The 21,371-nt window shown below is 38.9% G+C and overlaps 1 protein-coding gene across 3 annotated transcripts in view; it reads left to right on the top strand.

The window, feature by feature from the left end:
• Positions 1–21,371, top strand: part of PDZRN4 (PDZ domain containing ring finger 4) — a gene marked incomplete at its 5' end in the record, with an annotated part of 231,564 nt that overhangs the window by 184,466 nt on the left and 25,727 nt on the right. For all 3 annotated transcript variants that reach the window (XM_083858913.1, XM_083858914.1, XM_083858915.1), the window contains 2 exons: positions 10,530–10,783; positions 12,329–12,431. In XM_083858913.1, the coding sequence (XP_083715039.1) occupies positions 10,530–10,783; positions 12,329–12,431 (357 nt within the window). The remainder of the gene's footprint in view (positions 1–10,529; positions 10,784–12,328; positions 12,432–21,371) is intronic.

Below are 21,371 nucleotides of genomic sequence, written 5' to 3'. Positions count from 1 at the left end.
TGGTGCTTGATACTATACAACCAAAAAGACAGTCCTTGCCTAAGCAGGTTTTTTTTTTCCAAATGCATAAGTATTGTAGGTTGCAGTATTCTTTTCAGTGTTTTAATTAAGTTGTTCATGCTGTTTTTAAGATAATCAAAGCCCTGTCAGATAATTTCATTTCATATTTGAGTAAAATTCTGTTTCTCTGAGCAGAAGGAATGATTCTGTTCTTGATAATTAAAGGTCTTTTCTGCTCTGGGTGCTAAACTGTGCCATCTGATGCCAGCACATGACAATTGAAAGCAGCAAGAACTGCCCACATGTATCCAAAGGCCGGGTTTTTTCCTGAAGAGTTAACATAAGAGATTCCTTAAAATCTGTTTGTATTTCAGTGACATTTGTGTTATTGCAAGGAAGTGGTGCAACATATTCTGTGCACAGCCTTGGATACCAGCAGTGTGTAAGCTCACTGATGTGTTTTTCAGCCATTCGAGCCTTAACAGCCTTGGTGTGCCCTGGAGAGCTGGAACAGCAGCTCTGATAGCCTTGCAATACACCTGGAATTGCCTGGGAAAAAAAAACTGATGAACATTGCATGAACTTACTCAGGAATTGCCCTTTGCTGATTTTTTAAGAGTCCATTGGAGAAATGAGTCAGCTACTTCATTCTCTCCCAAAGCCTGTATGAAGGGACTTCCTGTAGACTTCATTCAGGGAAAGATGCCCTTTGCAGGTGTTAAATACTAAAGCCATGCAGGAGCAGTTGCTGCTGCTTCTAACACTGCAGAGACCAAATCCAAGAAGATAAAGGGAGTCAAAGGAGCAAGTGAAAGATATGGGAGGGAAGCCAAAAAGGCAAGTGGAATAAAATACAGGAAGGAAGTGGTGAAGTAAGACAGTGATAGAGGAAGGAGAAAGACTTTTGAATGAAGAATAGAGTTAGAAACACGGAGACAAAAATAGCAGCTGTAACTGATTTTTAGCCAGAAAGGAGCTGCAGCTCTTAGCACAGGAGGTGTGTACACAGTCATGGTGCTGTCTAAATAAGATAGAATTAAGGTGGTACTAATATTCACATCCTTTATAATTTTTTTCTCTAAGAAGGAATGCGGCAAATAAACTTTTGAAAGAAGCAATTTAAAATATTTCTGTGTCAGCGCAGCAAGCCATCACTCAGTAGAAAACTGAAGTAATCCAACATAAATAAATAGTCTTTAAAAGAGGGTCAAAGTAGGAGAGAGAGAAACAAAAAGGAAGAAACAGTCCAATTATGTTTCATCAGATTCCTTTTCTTTTTTGTTCATTGTGTGTAGCTACAAGTTTGCAGCTGCTTTCTTGATGTTCAATAAAAAATGTTGCTAAGCTTTCCTAAAAGCTACAGGGAACTTCCTGGTACAAAAGCATCTGATGAACTTTTGAATAGCAGGTAAGGCCCCATTACTTGCATTGTTTTATCAAATGAGTGGTTCCTTTGGATTCATTTTCTTCTTCTTTGAAAAAGAGATCTAGGAGGCTGCCATGTTCCAGAGGCAGTATGAAGTTAATGTATCTGTTGTTTTGTCAGCCCATATGACTGAGAAAATCTAAATACATGTGAGCTTGTCAAAAGTATTTTTTAAATATTTAGTCCTCTCAAACACTGGAATTAATTTTTGAAAGTACTGTTATACCAAAAAGAATTGCCAATATGCTTATTCTGGAGTAAAGCCATGAAAATCAAAGGAGAACAACAGTGTCAAAATTAGTTTCAAGGCAGCATGAGAGAAGAATGGAAAAATAATGAAAGAGACTCTCCAAGTCTCTTTGCTTCCAAAGAGGAGGAACCTTTTCTGTTTCTTCAAGATAAAATTTAAACAAATACACTGTAAGAAATGAATATTAAAGCAGAGCCAGTCTGTTGTACATTCATTTAAAAGGCAAGTGCAGGTGCATTTAGGGATCACTCTACCCTTAGCACTTTGTGTATATGGCACCCCAGCAGGACATTGGGTTGTGTTAGATGTGTGGCAGAACCCAGGAAGTGACCAGGAGCATCAGCCAGAGTCAAGACCTGGCTCAGTGCTCTGCTGTTGGGTTTAATGTCTCTGCAGTTTTGCAGTGTGCAGTGCTGGCACACGGAGCACCCTCCTGGCCGGGGCCAGACTCAGATGACAGATCAGCTGGAGGCAATGGGCTGTCGGCTGCTCTTCTCTCCAGTGTCCTAGGAGCCATCCCGGTGTACTGGTGCTTCCTGGTGCACATGCTGGCAGAAAGGAGCTCCCTTGCTGGGGTGAGGAGCACTGTGGCACATGGGATGACTGTTCCTGGTGCCAGCGGTGCTGTCAGAAGCAGGGTGGTGAGAACCAGCCAGCTGCCTGCAATTCCACTGCCATCTGTCCTACTCCTGCACAGCTGGAGCAGCCAAGAGTTAGTCCTCCACACTGGGAGAGATATAGGTCTTGCTGTGCTACCTTAAATTGAATTTAAGAATAAAAAAAATAAAGTATGCCTTGGGCTCAACTGCATGCCTTAAATGGGGAATTGTAATAATGGGCCAACAGCAGCAGTTTGAAGTATCTTACTGAGGAAAAGGTCACTCTGCCCATAAGTTATCCCAGCATTTGATCAGTGGACTCTTTTCCAACGACTTTAAGTCTCATTATTCACTGCTTATAAAGTCACTTGAGATATAGTAAGTCTTTTTATAGTAATGAAAGAACTCCCACAATTAGCCAGAAGGCAGCCATCTATCTTTTTAAACTACTCGCTTCAGAGGAGACCAGGAGTTTCAGTCGTCTGTACGTGGATGAATTGCTGTGACAGTGATAAGTGTAACAGTTATGTGGCAATGCCAGCCATGGTTGAGTTCATGGAAGGGTGTTGGGTTTTTTTCAGAAGTAAAAGAGAAACTTTTCTGTTAGTGAAATGTACATTATGATTCCCTAAAAGGAAAAAAGTGACTACACATTATTTAGAGTCCTAAAATCTGCCATTCAGCCTCCTCCATTATTCTTTGGGAACTGCAGATGATTAAAGAATGTCATTAATTTGATCTCCTAAAACTTTAATGGCAATTACCTTTTGAAGAGCCTCTTCTCTGAGAAAAGTGCATACTCTGTAAGAGAAATTGGAGAGTGAGCTTGTGGTGGAACAGAGACATTGGGAAGTTCACAGGAGACTATAGCATTCAGTGCAAAGGCTTAGAGATAAAAAGTGTTTGTTCTGAGCACACACACTGGCTTTGATTGTATTTTTTTCCATCATCAAAGGATTACTGTATGCAGTAGATCTCTTGAGAAATTTATTTAATGCCCTATCCCCAAACAGAAAAAGTTTGAAATGATTAATGTAATAAATGATGTTCTAATTATATCAAGAAGTAACACAACGTATTTTATGCATGCCACAGCTAGTTTAGTCTTTATTGCCCTCAGGCAGAATCTTAATATCATCAGAAAAACTGTTTGTCAATATTAAAAGCAATTTGCATAGTAAATATACCCCAGCCTTGCAACATTACCATCTGGGTTAGCTGAGCATTCGTGCTGGTACCAGGAGGTGCTGGTGAAGGCAGACCTCATGAGTGTTCAGCTCTCCAGCTGTCACCCTGGGAGGATGACAAGTGCCAGCATTCCCAGCCTGCGGGGAGGGGACAGGTTCAGTGAGAGGGCAGTGGGAGGTCTTTGTAGAGAAGTGTTCAGGAAAGGAAAGATGGAAGGTTCTGGAATCAGCAGGCCTAGGGAGTAAAGAAAGGCCTGCACTGAAACAAAAAGGCAGAATGAGAAAAGCCAACAGCCTAAGAGAGAGAATAAAGTCGGCAAAGCAAGGGGGAGAGGAATGAGGCTGAGAATGCAACCTGGAAGAGCATGCAAGAAAGATGGTGATTGCAACTAGGGCATTGGAAAAAGACAACAGCAGTTGTCTCCAGGAAGCTCACTCAGAAACTAACACAGTAATTCTTGAATTTAATTTGGTGATTTCATTTCACTCATAAGAAAAATGCAGATAACACAAACCAAGAGAATTGCAGATAATAGTATGTTCTCTCTTTCAAAACCCAGGTGAATCTTTTCTGAGCTCTTGCTGTACTTTTTGAGCTGAACTTTCTGAGCTGTTCTGATGCTGTTGAACATCAGCATTAAAGGACTTGAGAGGATCTTTGTGAGATGTGCATTGCTCTAAAATGCTGTGATGATTTGGAGGAAATATTCTTCAGTTGCCAAGCCTTATGTTATGAAGTGCAGAAATTAAGTTTGCATTTTGGCTACAAATTAAAGCTGCTGAGTAATGATTTAAAACTTGTTGGAGCAGTGATAGTTATCCTGTAGATGTGAATTGTAGCATCCAAGTGGTTTTTAAAGAGACGTCCCAAGGTGAGGGCCCAGAACCACAAAGAGTCTTTAGGGATGGAAATCTCCTTTACAGTGTTAAGGAGATTGAAATGCTGTCAGGCATTTGTAGTGAATGATCACTGAACATCACCCAGCCAGCTAGAAGCAGGCTATAGACATACATCTAAAACACAATCCATTTCCTATACTCAATATTATAAATGCAATTAGGCAGTCAATACATTTTGGATTTAAAACCCCAAACTTCCCCCCAAAGTTGGGGGGATCTTCAATGATTGCTTTGCTTACAACAGACTTGAATGTTTTTTCAAAACATGGAGCATGATTCTGCACACAGAATTTTGTGAGATGCTTCTAGCAGTGGTTTTGTTTTATTTAGAGGTGACTGGCTAGAGAAGGCAAAGTCATGAAGAAAAAAGATACTGAGTTTCTATTTGTTGCAGAACCAAAGTTTTACAAGCACAAGGTATTAGTTACCTTGCTCGCTAGTTTGCTGTTTTAACTGTAGATGTGATGAGAACTATTTGTCCATTCTCTGTACATCTGCTTGAGATATTTTTTCCATTCCAGTTTAAAAATCTTCTGAATTCCCTAGGACAACTTGTTAGGCAATACTTCCAGGCAGTGTCCAACTCTTTGCCGGGGTCTTTCCGAAATATGTCATGTTCTGAAATATGTCATAGAGAGAAGTTCTGGCTGTCAGACCTGCCCACAGATGCGCTGATCTCAGTGAACAACTCTGACAAAATGAAGCATCATCTGGAGGTCAGTTGAAAGGAGGATACTTTTTTTCTGACAACTACTGTTTAAATGATCAAAATTGCCAAGAAGTCACTGGGTTGTCTCCTTCTGAGAGAAAATTTTACAGAGTGGAAATAGGTATGTTTTTATGTTTTTCCAGTTTTTGTAACATTTATTTTGTCTTGCTCAGATAAAGGCTTACCCATAGGCTTTACAACCACAGCAGATTTCTGCTAATAGCTGGGAAATAAAAGTTGTGTGCTGTTACACACAGAGATGCACAGAAGGCTGGACTACTGCATGTTGTCTGGACCTATCCAGTATTGTTGAACCAACTACACAAACCAGCTATCAAACAGCACAAACCTCAGCTCTACAGGTAATAGATATGTAATTCTTGTTATAAGCCTGTGGTTCAGCTTGAGAGAAGCAGCCAGAGCCTGCATGTTCAGCAGCTTGTGTAGCTTTTAGGAAGGATGACAAGATTTCACAGTCAGGGCAGCAAAGGATCAAATTGGAACAAGAATCACTTAACTCATCTGGCCAAGGAAATATCATTAACCAGCATATAAAAGTTGTCCCTTTACTGAACTTGCATGAACCCTGACCTAGAAAGTGGGATTGGATAATGGCTGAATTTGCTATCTTTCAGATTAACTTGCTGAAGAAATGTGGCATAGTACTAAACTGTAGGCTAAAGTGTCAGAGTGTCAAATGCCCTTTCTGTAGATGAGCTATCACGTTTGTGTTAGCAGGCGACTCACAGCATCCTCTCCAGCATGTATGTCACAGGGAGCTCATATGTGCAGTGCCGACCTGTCCTGCCCAGGGAGCCTCACAGCTGCTGGCCCTCAGTGGATGTTTTCTAAAGTTTCTGTATGCTGAAAGCTGTAAGTGTGGGAGGAAGCTGAAGTGGTCTTGTTCTTTTTTACCCTGTTGCCTGCAGTTAGGAAAGACACAAATTCCTTTTCTAAAGAAGGACTGGTCAAGCTTAAGGACAGTGGTTGATCTTTGTGCCAGTCCAAAGATGCACCCAGGGAATGGTAGCCTGGGTGTATTTAGGGTGAGAGATTGAAGGTGAAGAGAGTGCTGTGATGAGAGCAGATTTAGCACCTGTCAGGTCTGGGGCATCTTCTGCATGGGCGTTGAAATCTCCTAGGACAGTGAGCCTTGAGAACTCCATCATCATGTCAGGCAGCATCTCCGTCATTTAGCTAGGAAAGCTGTATGTCTAGACATCTCTGCTCTTGCAGAACACTTCAGTTATTCTTTCCATTGCCTTTACTGAATAAATGAAGCATCTCAAAGGATTTTACTTCAGCAGAGCTGATCTCAAATTTAAACTTGAATATACCAGATATTTGCTGAGGATAGGAGGTTATCTCATGAGCTGCTAATGCAACACCTTTTGTGATGATTGCATTCATATGACTATACATACTTTTTCCCTTTTCTTCCTTTTTTTTCTGCTATTTTCCTTGTTCTCTTGATATAGAAAAAGTAAAGACTGCAGGAAACATCAACATTTCTGACTCTTTCATTTCAAAAATTCTGCTCAACATTAAATGATCAAGAGCAGAAAAGCACTAGAAGACAGACAAGGCAGTTTAAATTTTTAGTCACAGGCATTTAAATCCTGGAAACAGTCTTCATTGAAGGACTGCTTTTTCTTTGCCTTTTCTTTAGCACTCATAACTGAAGATATCTTAACAACCATTTGTCTACATATTTTATAATCACTGTTTTGTTATTTAGTCCTGTCCTTACTTTTCTGCTGCCCATCTCTCTGTGTGTGGAAATAAGCCTGTGTACACTTGTGCTGGCATTAGATGTGGCAGTTGGCCAATGTCAATTGATGTTTGCATGAAAAACAAAGCCCGTTTCCTTGTTTATTTTCTGATGCTGATGAAGTTTTGCATGTGGCTGGGTTTAGAGCAAGAATCCAAAGGGAATGGCAAGGATCCAGGCAGTGGCCACTAGTCACTCTGGGGTAGATGTTGACAAGTGGCCCAGACCTTGCATTGTGTCCAATAGCCAGAGGAGAGATCGTTCATTAAACAAAAGCTTAATCAAAGAGGGCAGGAGGATGGTTTACATGAGAAAAGATATATTCTTTACTTAATATTCACAACTGGCTTGTGGATTAATTAGCCCATCTGCTGCAACAAATGTATTCCCTTGTCTTTGTGTTGACTGTTAAAAGTGACTGATTTCTCTATCCACTTAAAATAGTACCCTGGATTCCACTGAAAGTAACCTTTCAGAAGCAAGGAATTTATTTAGCCATCCATTAAGAACCTGTAAATGGCTTGCTGTAAATAAGTGCTCAGCTGTCTTTGACTCCCAGGATAACTATATGTGAGTGTTAAGTTGGGGTATAATGCAGGAGGAAGAAAATCCTTAAGGAACCTGCAAGAGGTGTGCTTCCAACCCTATCTCTAGTACTGGCTTTAGGTTTTTTAAAAAATTCTCTCTTCTCAGCCCCAAGTGGGCAGGACAGCTGCCAGCATAGAGTCATTCAGCTATAGATTTTCCTCTGAGAAGAGAAGCATTTGTAAATTAGGTGGCCTTTATGCAGATCGACAAAGTATGTTGATGAACTTCAAGTGACAATTTAAACAAGTATTGGGTTCTGTGTGCTTGTATTTCATAAGAAACCAAATAAAAGAGAGAACATGTTTAAAGTCATCAAATTAAATAGGCATTTAAATGAAAATAGAGGTCAGCCATAGGTTCCCAGGATAAATGAAAATGTGTATCTTTTGTGATTTTTTACATTCATGTGATTTTAAAATATTATTATTCTTTAGAAATAAAATTTGCATGTAAATGGTATTATTGTGAATTTATGTCTACTTCCTCAGAATAAGTGATAAGTATCGACTGATGAGAATAGACAGAGCTTCTGGTTTTCAAAAAAAAGGGGATTGTATGCTATCCAAACATCTTTTAGATTTGTTGATGTGGATCTGTGATAAATTGGTTATCTTGTACCAATATCCACATGGTTCAGTTGGGATACAAAAGGATTGTGTGTTTTATACTTGAATAGAGGGAAAAGATGGATACATTGCTACTTATTCCCAAGCATTTACTTTTAGCAGAAACACCATATAGTTATCTGAAGCTTAAAAAGTATCAAAAGGGACTGGGGAGTCAGGAAAGTAATTCTTCTATTCTTATGGCCTTATGAATGAGAGTCCTTCAGATGGCCTATAGGACATTCATGTTACAAAAATCACAGAAGCTGAAAAACTGTGTCCTTGATAGGATCTGAGTTAGAAACAAGAATGAAGCAGAGACTGGAATTGAGGAGTAGCTAGAAGACCCAAGCTTGAAGCTTTATCTCTAATTGCCTCCATTAGATCTGGCTGAATCTGAACACCCTGGCAGTGTGACTTGAGTTACAAGAGAAGATTTGCAGAAGCTCTCTCCTTGGGGAAATTTCTTTGGTTTTCTTATAACTTAATTTGTTCTTTGACTGCTCTGGCTCTTCTTCTTAGATGCAACTGATATTTTTTCCATGTAAATTAGATTATAATTAGGTTATTATTTTATAGATGATAGTTTAAATGATAAAATTATAACATTAAATCTTAATATTTTTGGCTTCAGTTATCAGACAGACCACAGATATACATTGAGCTTAGGTGACCAACCTAGCTGCATTTTGAATTACCTGCTCGCAGTCTAGGCTGCAGTGGTGTGGTACTTTGGGTGTCACAGACATTCAGCATAAGGAGTTTTGAGCTTTTATATGTATAGAAATGTGTTCAAAAATCTGCAGGCTTCTCATAACTGCATACAGCATCAGGGCTAGCTGGAAAGGTCAGCTGACCTTTGCATTGGTGGCTACATCACAGTGCGGTTATTTTGCATGTCCTTGTGAGTGACATGGCCGTGAAAGTGCTGATTCTTTGGAAGCTGAGTCAAAGGAAAGATGATGCTGCCTTGTACTTGTGCACACACTCTGGAAATGTACTGAGTTGATATATACACAAAATAATGGTCAACAGTATCCTAGCCATGCACATAAATATGACAGGACTGTGGTTGCACAAATTGCTTCAAAATGTTACTGAAGGCTACTGAGGCTCTTTTGAGGTTCCTGAGATTGTTCCTGTTTGGTTTTGTCCTTTTTGACAAGAAATTTGACAATAAATTCTTGAATGAAGGAGTAATGTGGCAAAGAGGTTTTCATTTCAACCACTATTTGCAAACAGTGGGGAAAAGTAATTTATGGGGTCTGTCCCATTTCTGGGGAGGGTTTACACTTAGTTCATTAAGTTTTATGAGGTTTTATGATCAATAGTCTATACAAAGAAGGTAATTTGAGCATGACCTTGCAGCAGAATCCTATTTCTGATTTGCCAACAGTGTAGAAGTTTTCCCAGGAATATAAATTTTAATCAGGTTTGGGTACCTTCAGATAGTCATGTTTCTTACTAGAAAACCCTACCATCCTACCCCAGCACAGGATAATCTAATTTTCACAGTAGCTCACAACAGTTAGGTCATGTGTAGCAGTAAACAGTAGCCCCACTGCTCTGGAAACAGGGGAATAGTATTTTCTGTGTAAGGATGTTGCACAGCCCTGTGTTCAAGGGCTTAGCTGCTGACTGCCATTGACCAATTAGCCTTCACATTATGTAGTGGGCTGATGCTTGCAAATCTTGCCTCAAATACCTGAATTTGTATAAATTTAGCATAGTCAAACCTTGCAGTTATGTTTTTAAATACCCTAAGGCCTCATCTAGACCAGGAGGAATTTGCTGCTTTGCCTGTAGCAGATACAAAACCTTGGCACAGTCTGTTAGTTGTGCCAAGCTATGCTACATTTGCAATGTAATTTTCTCTGGTTGATTATTTGTCTGTTCATAGCACTTTATTTATTGAGTTAGTTCTCTTTCCTTGAAAGAGCAGTGGCCTACTGTGCTAGTCAAATCTTCCTATCTTTGGTCTTAATGATTGTATAATAGCCATAGCAGATAAGTGACAAAACATTGAAAATTGGCCTTGTTTCTTTTTAGACATCAGAGACATGTTTATTGACATCTGCATTAATAGTGCTATGCCAGAAATCCTTTAAAACAATTGCATGCCACAGAAAATGCTGAAATTCAAAATTAAAGGCATCCCTCCTATTTTAGCTGTATTTTACAAAGTTAATAGAACAGGATAAGAGAAATAATTTTAAATTGCATTCTAAATATTGTTGTTTCTTTGCTGTGTTTCGATTCTCTTGGATGGGACAGTTATGAAGAGTTCAAACCATTTCTAATTTCTGGCAAAGATTAAAAAACTTAATTCTCCTGCCAGCTGTATATTCCCTCTTGCATGAATACCAAAATATGCTCATCAATGTCATCTAGTGACTTGATGTACTTCACAAATAATTCATGCCCCTATATTTTACACTCATGATTTTGTGCTGCCTTTTCTCTCACCTTTGCTATATTCTCCTGTTTTCTCTAGGTCAATGGGAAGGACCTGTCCAAGGCCACTCATGAAGAAGCAGTGGAAGCTTTCCGCAATGCCAAGGAGCCCATTGTAGTTCAGGTTTTACGACGAGCCCCAGCTACCAAAGCTCACTGTAGCTCTCAGGATGTTCGGCTTATGGATGCCAGCACTCAGACTGACATCACTTTTGAGCATATTATGGCTCTGGCCAAGCTAAGGCCTTCCACACCACCAGTTCCTGATATCTGCCCTTTTCTACTTTCAGATAGGTATGATTTATCTTTTTCTGCTGTTTACCTGTGGGATTGAGGCATTGCAGTGATGGTCTTCTAGACTTCTGAAAAAGTCCCAGGAACACTGTAAGCCATAAATGTTGATAGCCACTATCCCATCCAGACTTCAGTGACAGTGTTCCTAAACTCTGTTTGTAGATTAGGGCTACAGGAAGGGATTTCAGCCATGTTTACTTTGTGTCTATTCATCCAAAGCTAAGCCCTAGTCAAGAAGAAAAACACTTCTGTGTTCCAAAGTACCAAAAAGGTTTCTTCAGACCTAGAAAGAGCTTGTCTTATTTCATGTTCTTCCAAATTTTTTACAAAAAAATCAAGAAAACAAGTTATTTAATATAAAGGTCTCTTTATCAAAAGCAAAACACTTCCAAAAATTTAGAGACCAAAAAGTACCATTTCATCTGTCATATGGCAAAATATATGAATTAAATTACCTCTCTTTGGAACTGAATTGGATGCAAACACCAGCAGGTGGTGCTTATACATAAGTAGGGTGTAGAGTTCTTCCTCTTTTGAAGGAAGAACCTCATCATGTAGTGAGTGACCCCAGATGACTCTACAGACCCTCTGTAGCCTGCAAAACTATAATAGCCCTAGAACTTTTTCACTGATTTGCTGGCATGTTGTGTGTCTCTGCAGAATTGATGCTAATGCAGAACATGCCACTTTTGACTTTGATGTAGGTCCATTTTTAGAAATTCTAGGTTAGATGGATTGGGCTTACTGCTGACTGCTGCACGGCAAGGAACAGGATACATGTATTTCTGAGTTTTTACGGGGTATTTCTAAACTGTGGCCTAATGTGATTGAAGTTCCCATGCCCACAGCATGGGGAAGAGTTTTCAGCATCTGTTAAGACAGATCCACACTGGATACTGCATGGTTGGGGTCCAGCCTTGGGTCTAAAGATGTTGTAAACACCTCCTTCTTTGTGTTCCAAGCCCATTTAACAGTACAGTTTACTGACATTTGTAACTGTGCAGTTTCTCAAGTGCACTTCACCACATTGTTACCACTTTAACACAAAAGGATGGTGCAAGTTACTTTACACAAATTCTTGAACAGTTTGTGGGCCTGATACAGCCTGTAGACTGTTCAAGACTATGACCAGATAATTAGTGAGTTGCCCCCAGCCATGATACAGCACCTGAATCTGGAGTTACTTCTATGAATGTAAGGAATCCAAAAATGTCACAGTGAAGCAGTTTGGCCCAAACCAGACCCTTTTAAGAAATCAGCCTAAAGATGAATCCAACAAAATTAACTCAGCCGAGCATGAGCTTTTGCAAAGAAAACAGCCTGTGCTGCTTCTTGATACTGTTCCTTTCATGTGTCACGCCATTCAGAGTAGCACTCCTGAGATGAGAAAACTATGAAGTGAGGCTTGGTTGGCAGGGGATGGGAGCAGGGGGGAGGTGGCCATTGGAGAGCGGGGTGGGGGTGAGGTGGGCTTGTCACCTTTTAGTTAAAAAAAAAAACCATATTGTCTCATCTACTGTTCTTGTACTGCTTTGTTCCACGTAGCTGCCATTCTCTTCACCCAGTGGAGCATGAATTTTATGAAGGTAATGAGTATCTTTCCAGCCTGCCTGCTGATGCTGATAGAGCAGAGGACTTCGAGTATGAGGTAGGATGATGGGCACACTTCACCCTCTCTTTCTGTTCTTACAGATATGGCATTTACACAGCTGATTGCAGGCTCCTCTGAGAAAAAGAAAAGTGCAGCTACTTCTTAAAAATCATCACAAAAGGCAGTTCTGTGTTATACCTGTGTGATGTCGCAGGATATACTGGGGTTAGGCTAAAGATGTGAAATTTGGAAGCAGAACTCTGCAATGAATGACTACATACAAGTCTAGGAGGCTTGTTAAACATGTTCTGTCTTTGTGCAGTGGAGACTGCAACTCAAATGCTTCTCTTTAGTAGACTTAACACTTTAAATCAGGACTTTCCACATTTACAAATGGTTACTGGAAGCTTAATTGTTTTCCTCCTCCTGCCTCTAATTTTAAGAATCAAGTGTCCTTGTATTTCATACCTTAGAAATCAGTCTTCTAGATATTTGGGTATGTGCTTGAGTGTTTGCAAGATCATGCTTCAAATTGGAAAATAATTCTAGTTTTTAGTTTTACTTGCTCTTTGATATTTGGCATTGTAAGTATTGCAATTATAAGAGACTGTACTCTGTATCACAAATCTCCTTTTGCTGCTAATATATTGCACTGTCTGGTGACAAAGCTGGATGTGTTTCTGAGTCACTGGAAAATCATTATGTGAAACTTCCCAAAATGATAACATGTGATTAGTAATGTTGCTCTTCATTAGATTTTCATTTCAATATCTAAATAGTCTACTTGTCAGTCAGTCATTAGCTTTTCATGTTTTCCACTGTCATCTAGTAACAAAATATTTATAGGGACAGGCATAAGAAGCAGATGGTTCTTTTTATTATTAAACAGTGCTGAGTCTTTTCATAAGTTCAAGTTACTGTATTTTAAATAAGAATGATTATAAATAATTAAAAATCTTTAATACAAGATTAAAAACATCCTATTCTCCTGTTTGCTGTACCTTAAGGAACCTTTTTAAAGCTTTCATATAACTCCATGGCATTTGGAAATTAAATGAAAGGCGAAAGCTTTGGCAAATATGCTTTTATCGTGTCTTCAGCATCTAAGACACTCAACTGCAAGTTCAGCCCATTGCTCTTTTAGCAGACAGGGGAATCTGAAAAATCAAATAATGTCTACTTAGTGAATCTCATCAGAACAAGCAAACTTTTATTTGAACTCCTCAAAAAAATCATTGCTAGGGATAAGTGAAATGATTATTTCTTCCCAGTTGGGTTTTGGTGTGAGACCTTAAGTTCTATTTTGACTCCCCCTGTGTAATATAATATTAAATTTCTCTGTCAAGTGTATTTGTTCACAATACTTGTTCCTAAAATGTAGTAAAACTCTTTTTTCTGTTAATATTTAAATTAATTAGTAATGTAAGCATTACATTACTAGAAAGAATTTTTTTAATCATAAAATAGAAATAATTTTCACCATTTAATAAGAATATCAGTGACTATTTTTAACAGGTCTAACTAGTAGAATCAAGTCCTCTTTGTGGCCATTATTTATCCCTAATAATGGGAGGCATAAATATTGTGACAACCATAAATTTTTGGGCAGGTTCTCAGTTGCCTGTATTCTCTGCTAATCACAACATCATAGTCACTAATTTGCTGTCAGCTGTGATTCAGTTGCCCAAGGCATATTCACTGAGTGACTGAATAAAGCATTTCATCTGAAATTTAAACGGGAAAGAAAGTCTAGACTCCTTTGAGAAGAATGTTTTCTACTAAATAGGTAAATTTTTAGGAGGAAGAAAGAACATCTTTCAGCCTTTAATTAGTAGAACTCTAAACGTGAAAGACACTCCCAACGTTTAAGCCCATATGGTAATATGGTATAGGTTACTCACTGGTTGTATTATCTGCTATTTTAGGTCCTTTTAAAACATTATTAAGCTCCATTGTCATAACTAGAGGTCTGGAAAAACTGAGAGCATTGTCCTCAGAGTTATATATATCCATCCCAAAAAAGGGCCTCAGAGTCAAAAGAGACTTCCCAGCTCCTGTTGCCAGTCCTGTGGAAAAGCAGCAGGACTGGGGTGGGGTGGCAGGGGGTGGAGTAGAGACTATGCTCCAATGCTGTCATGGTCTCTACAACAGTATTGCCTTAGGTGTACTCTGCTGTGGTCACTCAGTTCCTCTGCAGAGAGACCTGCCCTGATGTATTCTGGCCCCTCAATTATGCCAGTATTACTTACTGTGAAACAGATGTGGGAACTAATCCAATTTTTATTTTTTTAAATAGAATTTTAGAAGTGTTGCTGGCTGATCTAATTTCCAGCATAGCTCCACAAGTTCCTCTGCTGTAGCAGAAACAACAGGGAAGAAAAAAATGCTCAAGCATTTGGGAAGACAAAACTGACAGAACATGAACAAAAATTATCACTGTCCATCTGATACCAAAAGATTTTTGCTTTTATATATTCTTCATATATTTGTATCTCTGTAGACTGTTATTGTGTAGTTATATAGCTCCTAGCTAACTCCAGCATTTTTCCCTACCCTGACAGAGAGAAAGATAAAACAAATTCCAAAGACCCTATCCTAATCTTGCTTCTTCCGGGAACCAAGGATGAGCTACCCTCCCAAGACACTTTCCTATAAACAGCTAGAAGAAGGGGGCCCTGGAGGAGGTTGAGCCAAGTGAAGGAATTATCTCATCACCTGTGCTTCTAACTGGGATTCTTGGCAATACGCTAATTTGCAAAACTTGCAAAACTGTATTTGCCCTATGTGATTGTGGGCATTTTTCCTCACTTTCCTCTGGAAGCCTCCAATTAAAGACCAGCTTTTATATTTCTTCCTATATTAATATTGTCTCAAAAGTGTGGTACCTGTAAATTTAGGTTAGTTCTTCAAGTTTACTATTGGCCTGATCCAAACCTGTTGAAATTCCTAAGGTTTCCTATTGACCTGAGCATTTCTGGATCAGATGTTGTCAGCTGTTTTCACAAACTAAAAATGGGCCTTGAAGAGAGATAAGCTAGAAACCTTTCAGAATTGGCTGTAAGTTTTTGTGTAGACATCTTTTCACTAGACACTTAAAAATTGCATAGGGGAAAACTTAACTCTGCTCTCCTTGTTTCTTCTCCTGTAGCTGAGCATTGCAGTAGATAAAATGCAGCAGTAACACACTGGTTCCCTCTTCCAATAATACTCATCCCGTTGTGATGAGGGAGATATTTCAGGGGCAAATTCAAGCTTACCAGTTCTATGACATTACACTTTTGAAGTGATTGATTTTTATTATAATTTTTTTCTTCAGAAATAAAGGAGTAATTTCAGATTAGCAGTCTGAGTGAGCCTGTTTATCTGAATAAAGTTACTTGAACATCTATAAGTATTTATGGGCTGAGGCTCTCATGGGCCACTGAAGAGTGGTCTCAGTGACATTCTGAATAGTCCACGAGAGACCTGCCTGCCTGGTGAATTCCTACTTAGGACCTTTTCAACACATGGATTACCTAACCAATAAAACAAACAGGTCTGTCTATCTTGTAAATACATATTTAGGGCCTTTTTAACATAAGGATTACTGAGCTGATAGCCTGTAACAGCTCCCTCCAGAGCTCTGATAGTCTGCAAACACCCCTGTGTGAGCATTACAGGAGCTTGCAGCAACACAACTGGAACTCCTTCTCAATTGCTAGCACCTGAACAAACAGTTTTTATGGAAACAGCTTCTGTGCACACACTGCCAACGCTGCTGATTGCTGCTGTCAGGCTCTTTCATTTTGTTACTTGGTAAGGGTTGCGTTTTTAACTGTGTTTTCTACTGTGATTAGAGTCTTTATATTTTACTCTGAACTTCTTAAAATTGGAGATAAATCACAAAATGCACCACTAGGAAATAAGATGCAGCTTCTGAATTCAGCAACCACCAGACATAATTTAAAAGAGAAGGCTTCAAGAAATATGGATCCTTATGGAGATATGGGTGCTGTAGTTTAGAAGAGCTGAAACGGTGGCCAAAGTTGTTTCTTTCTGTTGTCATCAGACCTGACTAGCATGGTAGGAGAAATAGGAACGAACTTGCTGTTGTAGATTTTCAACGGAAAAAGCAGATGCTTCTCACCACATACCTTACCTTATAGAGCTGTTGTTGTGGTGAAGAGACTGAACTGACAGCTCAAAGTGGGCTTATATAATTTGTGACTTCATCACAGAATCATGAAATGATTTGGATTGGAAGAGATCTTAAAGATAATCTAGTTCCAATCCCTGCCGTTGACAGGGACACCTCCCACTTGACCAGGTTGTTCAAAACCCCATCCAGCATGGCCTTGAACGCTGTCTCCTCAGCTTCTCTGGGTGTCTCACCAGCCTCATAGTGAAGAACTTGTGCCTAATATCTTACTTAAATGTGCCCTCTTCCATTTTAAAGCCCTTACCCTTTGACCTATCATGATATGCCCATGTATAAAGTCCTTCTCCAGCTCTCTTGTACCCCCACTTAGGTGCTGGAACGCTGCTCTAAGTTTTTCCTGAAGCTTTTCTTTTCCAGGCTGAGCAACCCCAACTTTCTCAGTCTTTTATCATAGTAGAGAGACTTGGGACACTAAGCTAGCAGTTATGGCTGAATCATGGTTGCCCCATGGTATAGAGACATTTACTGACACCATTATTCTAGTTTTTTGGTGGCAATTCTTAGTATTTGTGGTAAGAATTATCATGAAGGAAGTGAACAGGTATGTATGTGGTCTTGGTTGCTTAGGAGAGTCTGGTTTGTGGGGACTTGGGGCGATTGGCCTTTTTTCCCCCATTCCACCTGTTCTATCATAGAAATATAAAGAGAAAAAATGGACTGTGTTTTAAAGCTGTCCTGTGAGGAATTCTCCAGGATTAGTAAGTAGTTATTAGAGTTGTTTCAGTTGGGCCTGAGGAGGCACTACAAAGATCAGGGCTTCTAAAACCTTTCCTTATGATTTCTTCCTTTTGACTCAAAGGAGTTCTGAGTGGCAAATGCTCAGCCTGTGACCCAGCTGACTGCAACTATTGACTAAAAATGGAAAAGGTCACAGTTGAAAGGGGAAAGTGGCAATGGAATATTTTTGCTGTATTTCTTTAAATAACACTGGTTAATAATTAAAAGAAGACTGAGCATGCATTTGGCATAAAACAGCGTAAGATTATGTATTTTCGGTGGAATTTTTATTTTTAAAATACTTATGAATTTACATCAGTGTAATTTACCTATTGACAATAATAAACTTGGAATTTCTCCCTAACTGTGGCCAATTGTACACTGTAAATGAGTGAAGGATTGATAAAAGGAGCAGTCCTTTTCTTTCAGTTTTTCATTTAAGCATTGAAGTCACTTTTCAAGTATAAATAAATTAAACAAAACTATTCTATTGATTTTCTTGTCATGATGTCCTGTGTTGCAACACAAATTCACAAGCAGGTGAACTAAGGACAGTTGTATTGAGAGACTTGCCAAGCCAATCAGTGGCAGAATTGGCAGTAAAAGCCAGAAGCCTTTAATTGTAATGCATCTCTTTTTTGGCCATTAAATCACTCTTCTTCCTTACTAGTCATTGGGTCATTTAGATAGAAGGCAATGTCAGGGTAATTTCTGCCACAGTTGTTTGTTGATGTTGAGTGTATTGCTATATATTATCACAAAATTCTGACATTCAAAGGGAATGAAGTTGCTGTCATCTCACCTCCCCCAAGTAATGAATATCCCAATTTAGGGATTTGAATTGTGTCCACAATGCAGAGGATCATGAGAGAATGGGGGGAAAAAGACACAAAACTGACATGAACAAATTTATCAAGGTTATTACCATTTATTGTGTTTTAAAACAGGAGAAAAATATATCAAGTCAGTGGTATTGATTCTGTTTCATGAATTCATAAAACAAGCACAGGGTTACTCCTTACTTCACCTGGAAGCTAATAAAAATTCTTACTTGTTGTCAGAGCTTATGTTTTTCCAGGAAAATGAAGAAAAGTGACTTTAGTTCAGCAACACTTTATTGCTGGGCAACATTATAATATATGAAATGTGCTTTTCAGTCAGTGAAGGAAGAGAAAGGTGCTGGCAATATTTTCATATTTATGGAAATCTGTGGAATATAAATCATCTGTTTTGGAGAAATTCTTTGTTTAGACAGTTCTTACATTATTATCCCACATACTTCCATATATGCTTTACAGTAAAAATGTTTCTAGGGGTTTTATTAATGCTATTTTTCATATGCTTTCTACTTGAATGTTCATGTAGCCTGTCTTGGAAATGTGAAATCTAGCTGTACAGACAAAAGATGGGAGGGAATAATTTATTTATATATTCTTTTAAAAGCAGCGTAAGTCATGTTAACCAGTTTATTATAATGTTGCTATTTTAAACATTAGTATCCTAGGAAATCCTAGAGCACAGAAAGCATGGGCTGAATCCCCCTAGCAAGAGGGAACCTTTTACAATAAACTGAACTTAAAACAAGGTTTCAGTATTATGCATGCTGGGCCTTCAGAGGAGAATCAAAAAAAAAAAAACAGGAGAAGCCTTTTCTCTGGGAGTTTGCTTTTTTATTTAATGAGGGATCTCTTCAAAGAGAATGTGATAGTCATTCCTAGAGGGCATGGTTTGGTGAGCAGGAATACAGGTGAAACTGTATTGTGCATCAAAAAGCAAAAGATGAGTTTGCTTTGTATTTCATCTCATGATTTTATCAATCTGCACAAGTATGTGTTTGGGGGTAGAGGGCATTCTGTGTGCAACAGAAGTTTGAACAGCTGAAACTCAGCATGGATATGGTGCCCACAGACCTCATTTTGGTGCCAGGAAAATCAAAATGTGTTTTGGAAGTAATTTTGTATTGCTTCATGTGCTTGATTTATAGGCACATATATGTGGTTAAAATTTACATATTTTAACTATACATATTTTAATGTGTGTGTACCTCAAGGTAAACAAGAGCATGGATGAGGTGGAATTTTAATAGTGTTTTCCAAGAATTTCTAAGCTCAACTTTAAAATTAGCTTTTTCATAGTGTTCTGCCTTTACTGTGTCTGAAAGGCATAAAGTGAATTACAAGAAGGAATATTTCTCACAAATATAATTGAAAATCTACATTTTCAACTTGATTTCAATTAATATCCCAAAATAACCTTCACACAATTGTAGATCTAGGCTGTCCAAACATATGGAATTGTAACTGGGTAAGAGTTTGAATCTATATGTTCCTCTGTCCAGATAAATGCTTGCTGCAGCAGATGTTGGCACATCTGTTATGCCTCCCTATTTCGATTGGCTGCCTGGATGTTTAGAAAGTGCTGATGAGGCAGATAAATCTTCTGACACATTTCAGGCCCAAAGCAGGCAGGCAGCAGTAACAATGATGTTTGTAGAGCCAAGTACTCAGCAGTAACATTTTGAAATACAGCAAATATAAAATATTATTTTACCGGCAGTAGGTGAAATTTATTGTATTGTATTGTTTTAATTTATTATTTCATTTATTGCATTGTGAAAGCTAATTATTCTAAGTGATTTTCAGCTAATCTGAACTGCAGCTATGACTTCAATCTCTGCTCCTTAAATCTCTGGACTTTGTGTACCTTACTTTTTTGTAAGGCATGTTGTCTAGAAGAAGGTGCTTGCTACAGTTTAGAAAGAACTATAAGCTATGGAGAGATTATTTATTAAACTTAAGGAAATGGGGAACCAGAAACAGCTGAGGTATATGTGGTTTTTTGAAGGGAAATAGCTATTATCTGGGGACCTGAAGTTCCTGGCCTTATCAGAATTCTTACTTTCAACAGGTTTTCTTATACTCAATAAAGCGTGTCAGATTTAAATGTTTTTATACCAATAGGGCCTGGAAAACCCCAGTATCAAAGAGGATATTCATGGACAGAGAAGTATATATCTGAAAGTGTCAAGTATGGAGACTGGTTTCCAAGTACATAGAGCTTTTGCAGGTCCTGGATCCCTTCCACACTTTAATCTCCAACATAATGAATGATAAACAGAAATGTAGAAGTCACTGTAAAGATTTTAGCACTGATGTCATGTGCTAATATTGTTTCATTCCCTTCACTATATTTTCTAAGTGGCTTTCAGTTACCCCTATTTGAGGCAAGTCCAAAAATTGCAGTGAGCCTGTTGTAGAGGAGCAAAGAAATGGATGCTCATTATACAGCTGATATAGTTGCAGTAGGTTATGTTTTGCAGTATATGGTCTACAACTTCTCAGGACAACTCTTACAGTCTTTGACTACCCTCATAGTAAGAATCATTTCCCTAAATATCTAACTGGAATTTCCTGAGTAGCAACTGGTATCTGTTGTCTCATGTGGCTGTCACAATGCACTTCAAAAAAGAGTCTAGTTCTAACTTCTCTAGGCTCTTGATACCTAAATGAAGCAATAATATCTCCTTATTGAGAAGGTGTATTCTCTTCAAAAGGCAAACCAAATGCAGTTCTCCCAGCTTTCCCTTTTTTGGAGATGTTAATTAGTTAATGGACTTCTAGCAGGACATGAAGTATTGTATCCTACCTGATAACCAAGAGAAAGTCCATTATAACATTCTGTGTGAGAACCATTTCCATTGGAAAACAGATGCGGAAGCAAATACTGGAAAGCCTCAAAAGGAAAAAAATGCTGGACTGGTTAAGTTTGATGAGTTTGTTCTCCCCATCCTCAGGGAGCTCAAACCAATGAGTAGGCCAGCTCCATCATTTGCCCAGCCCAGCCAGTTGCTCCATCTGTTCTGTGACTGCTGTCTGCCCCCTGTCCTCACCCAAAGGGAGTCTCAGCTGACACCAGGGTGTCTTCCTCCTCCCACTCATGGCCAGCAGGCTGCCACTGATGATCACACATCAGACTGCCGAATACTCACTGGTAGGCCTACCATGCCTTAAGTTTCTCCGTTGTTTAATTTTTCACATGGAAGTGTAGTGCACACCAAAAATTTTATTCCAGAGCTGCAGGGT

This window comes from Zosterops lateralis (assembly GCF_965231275.1).
Source record: "Zosterops lateralis genome assembly, chromosome: 4".
Taxonomy (NCBI): domain Eukaryota; kingdom Metazoa; phylum Chordata; class Aves; order Passeriformes; family Zosteropidae; genus Zosterops; species Zosterops lateralis.
This window is presented reverse-complemented; position numbering and strand designations above follow the sequence as displayed.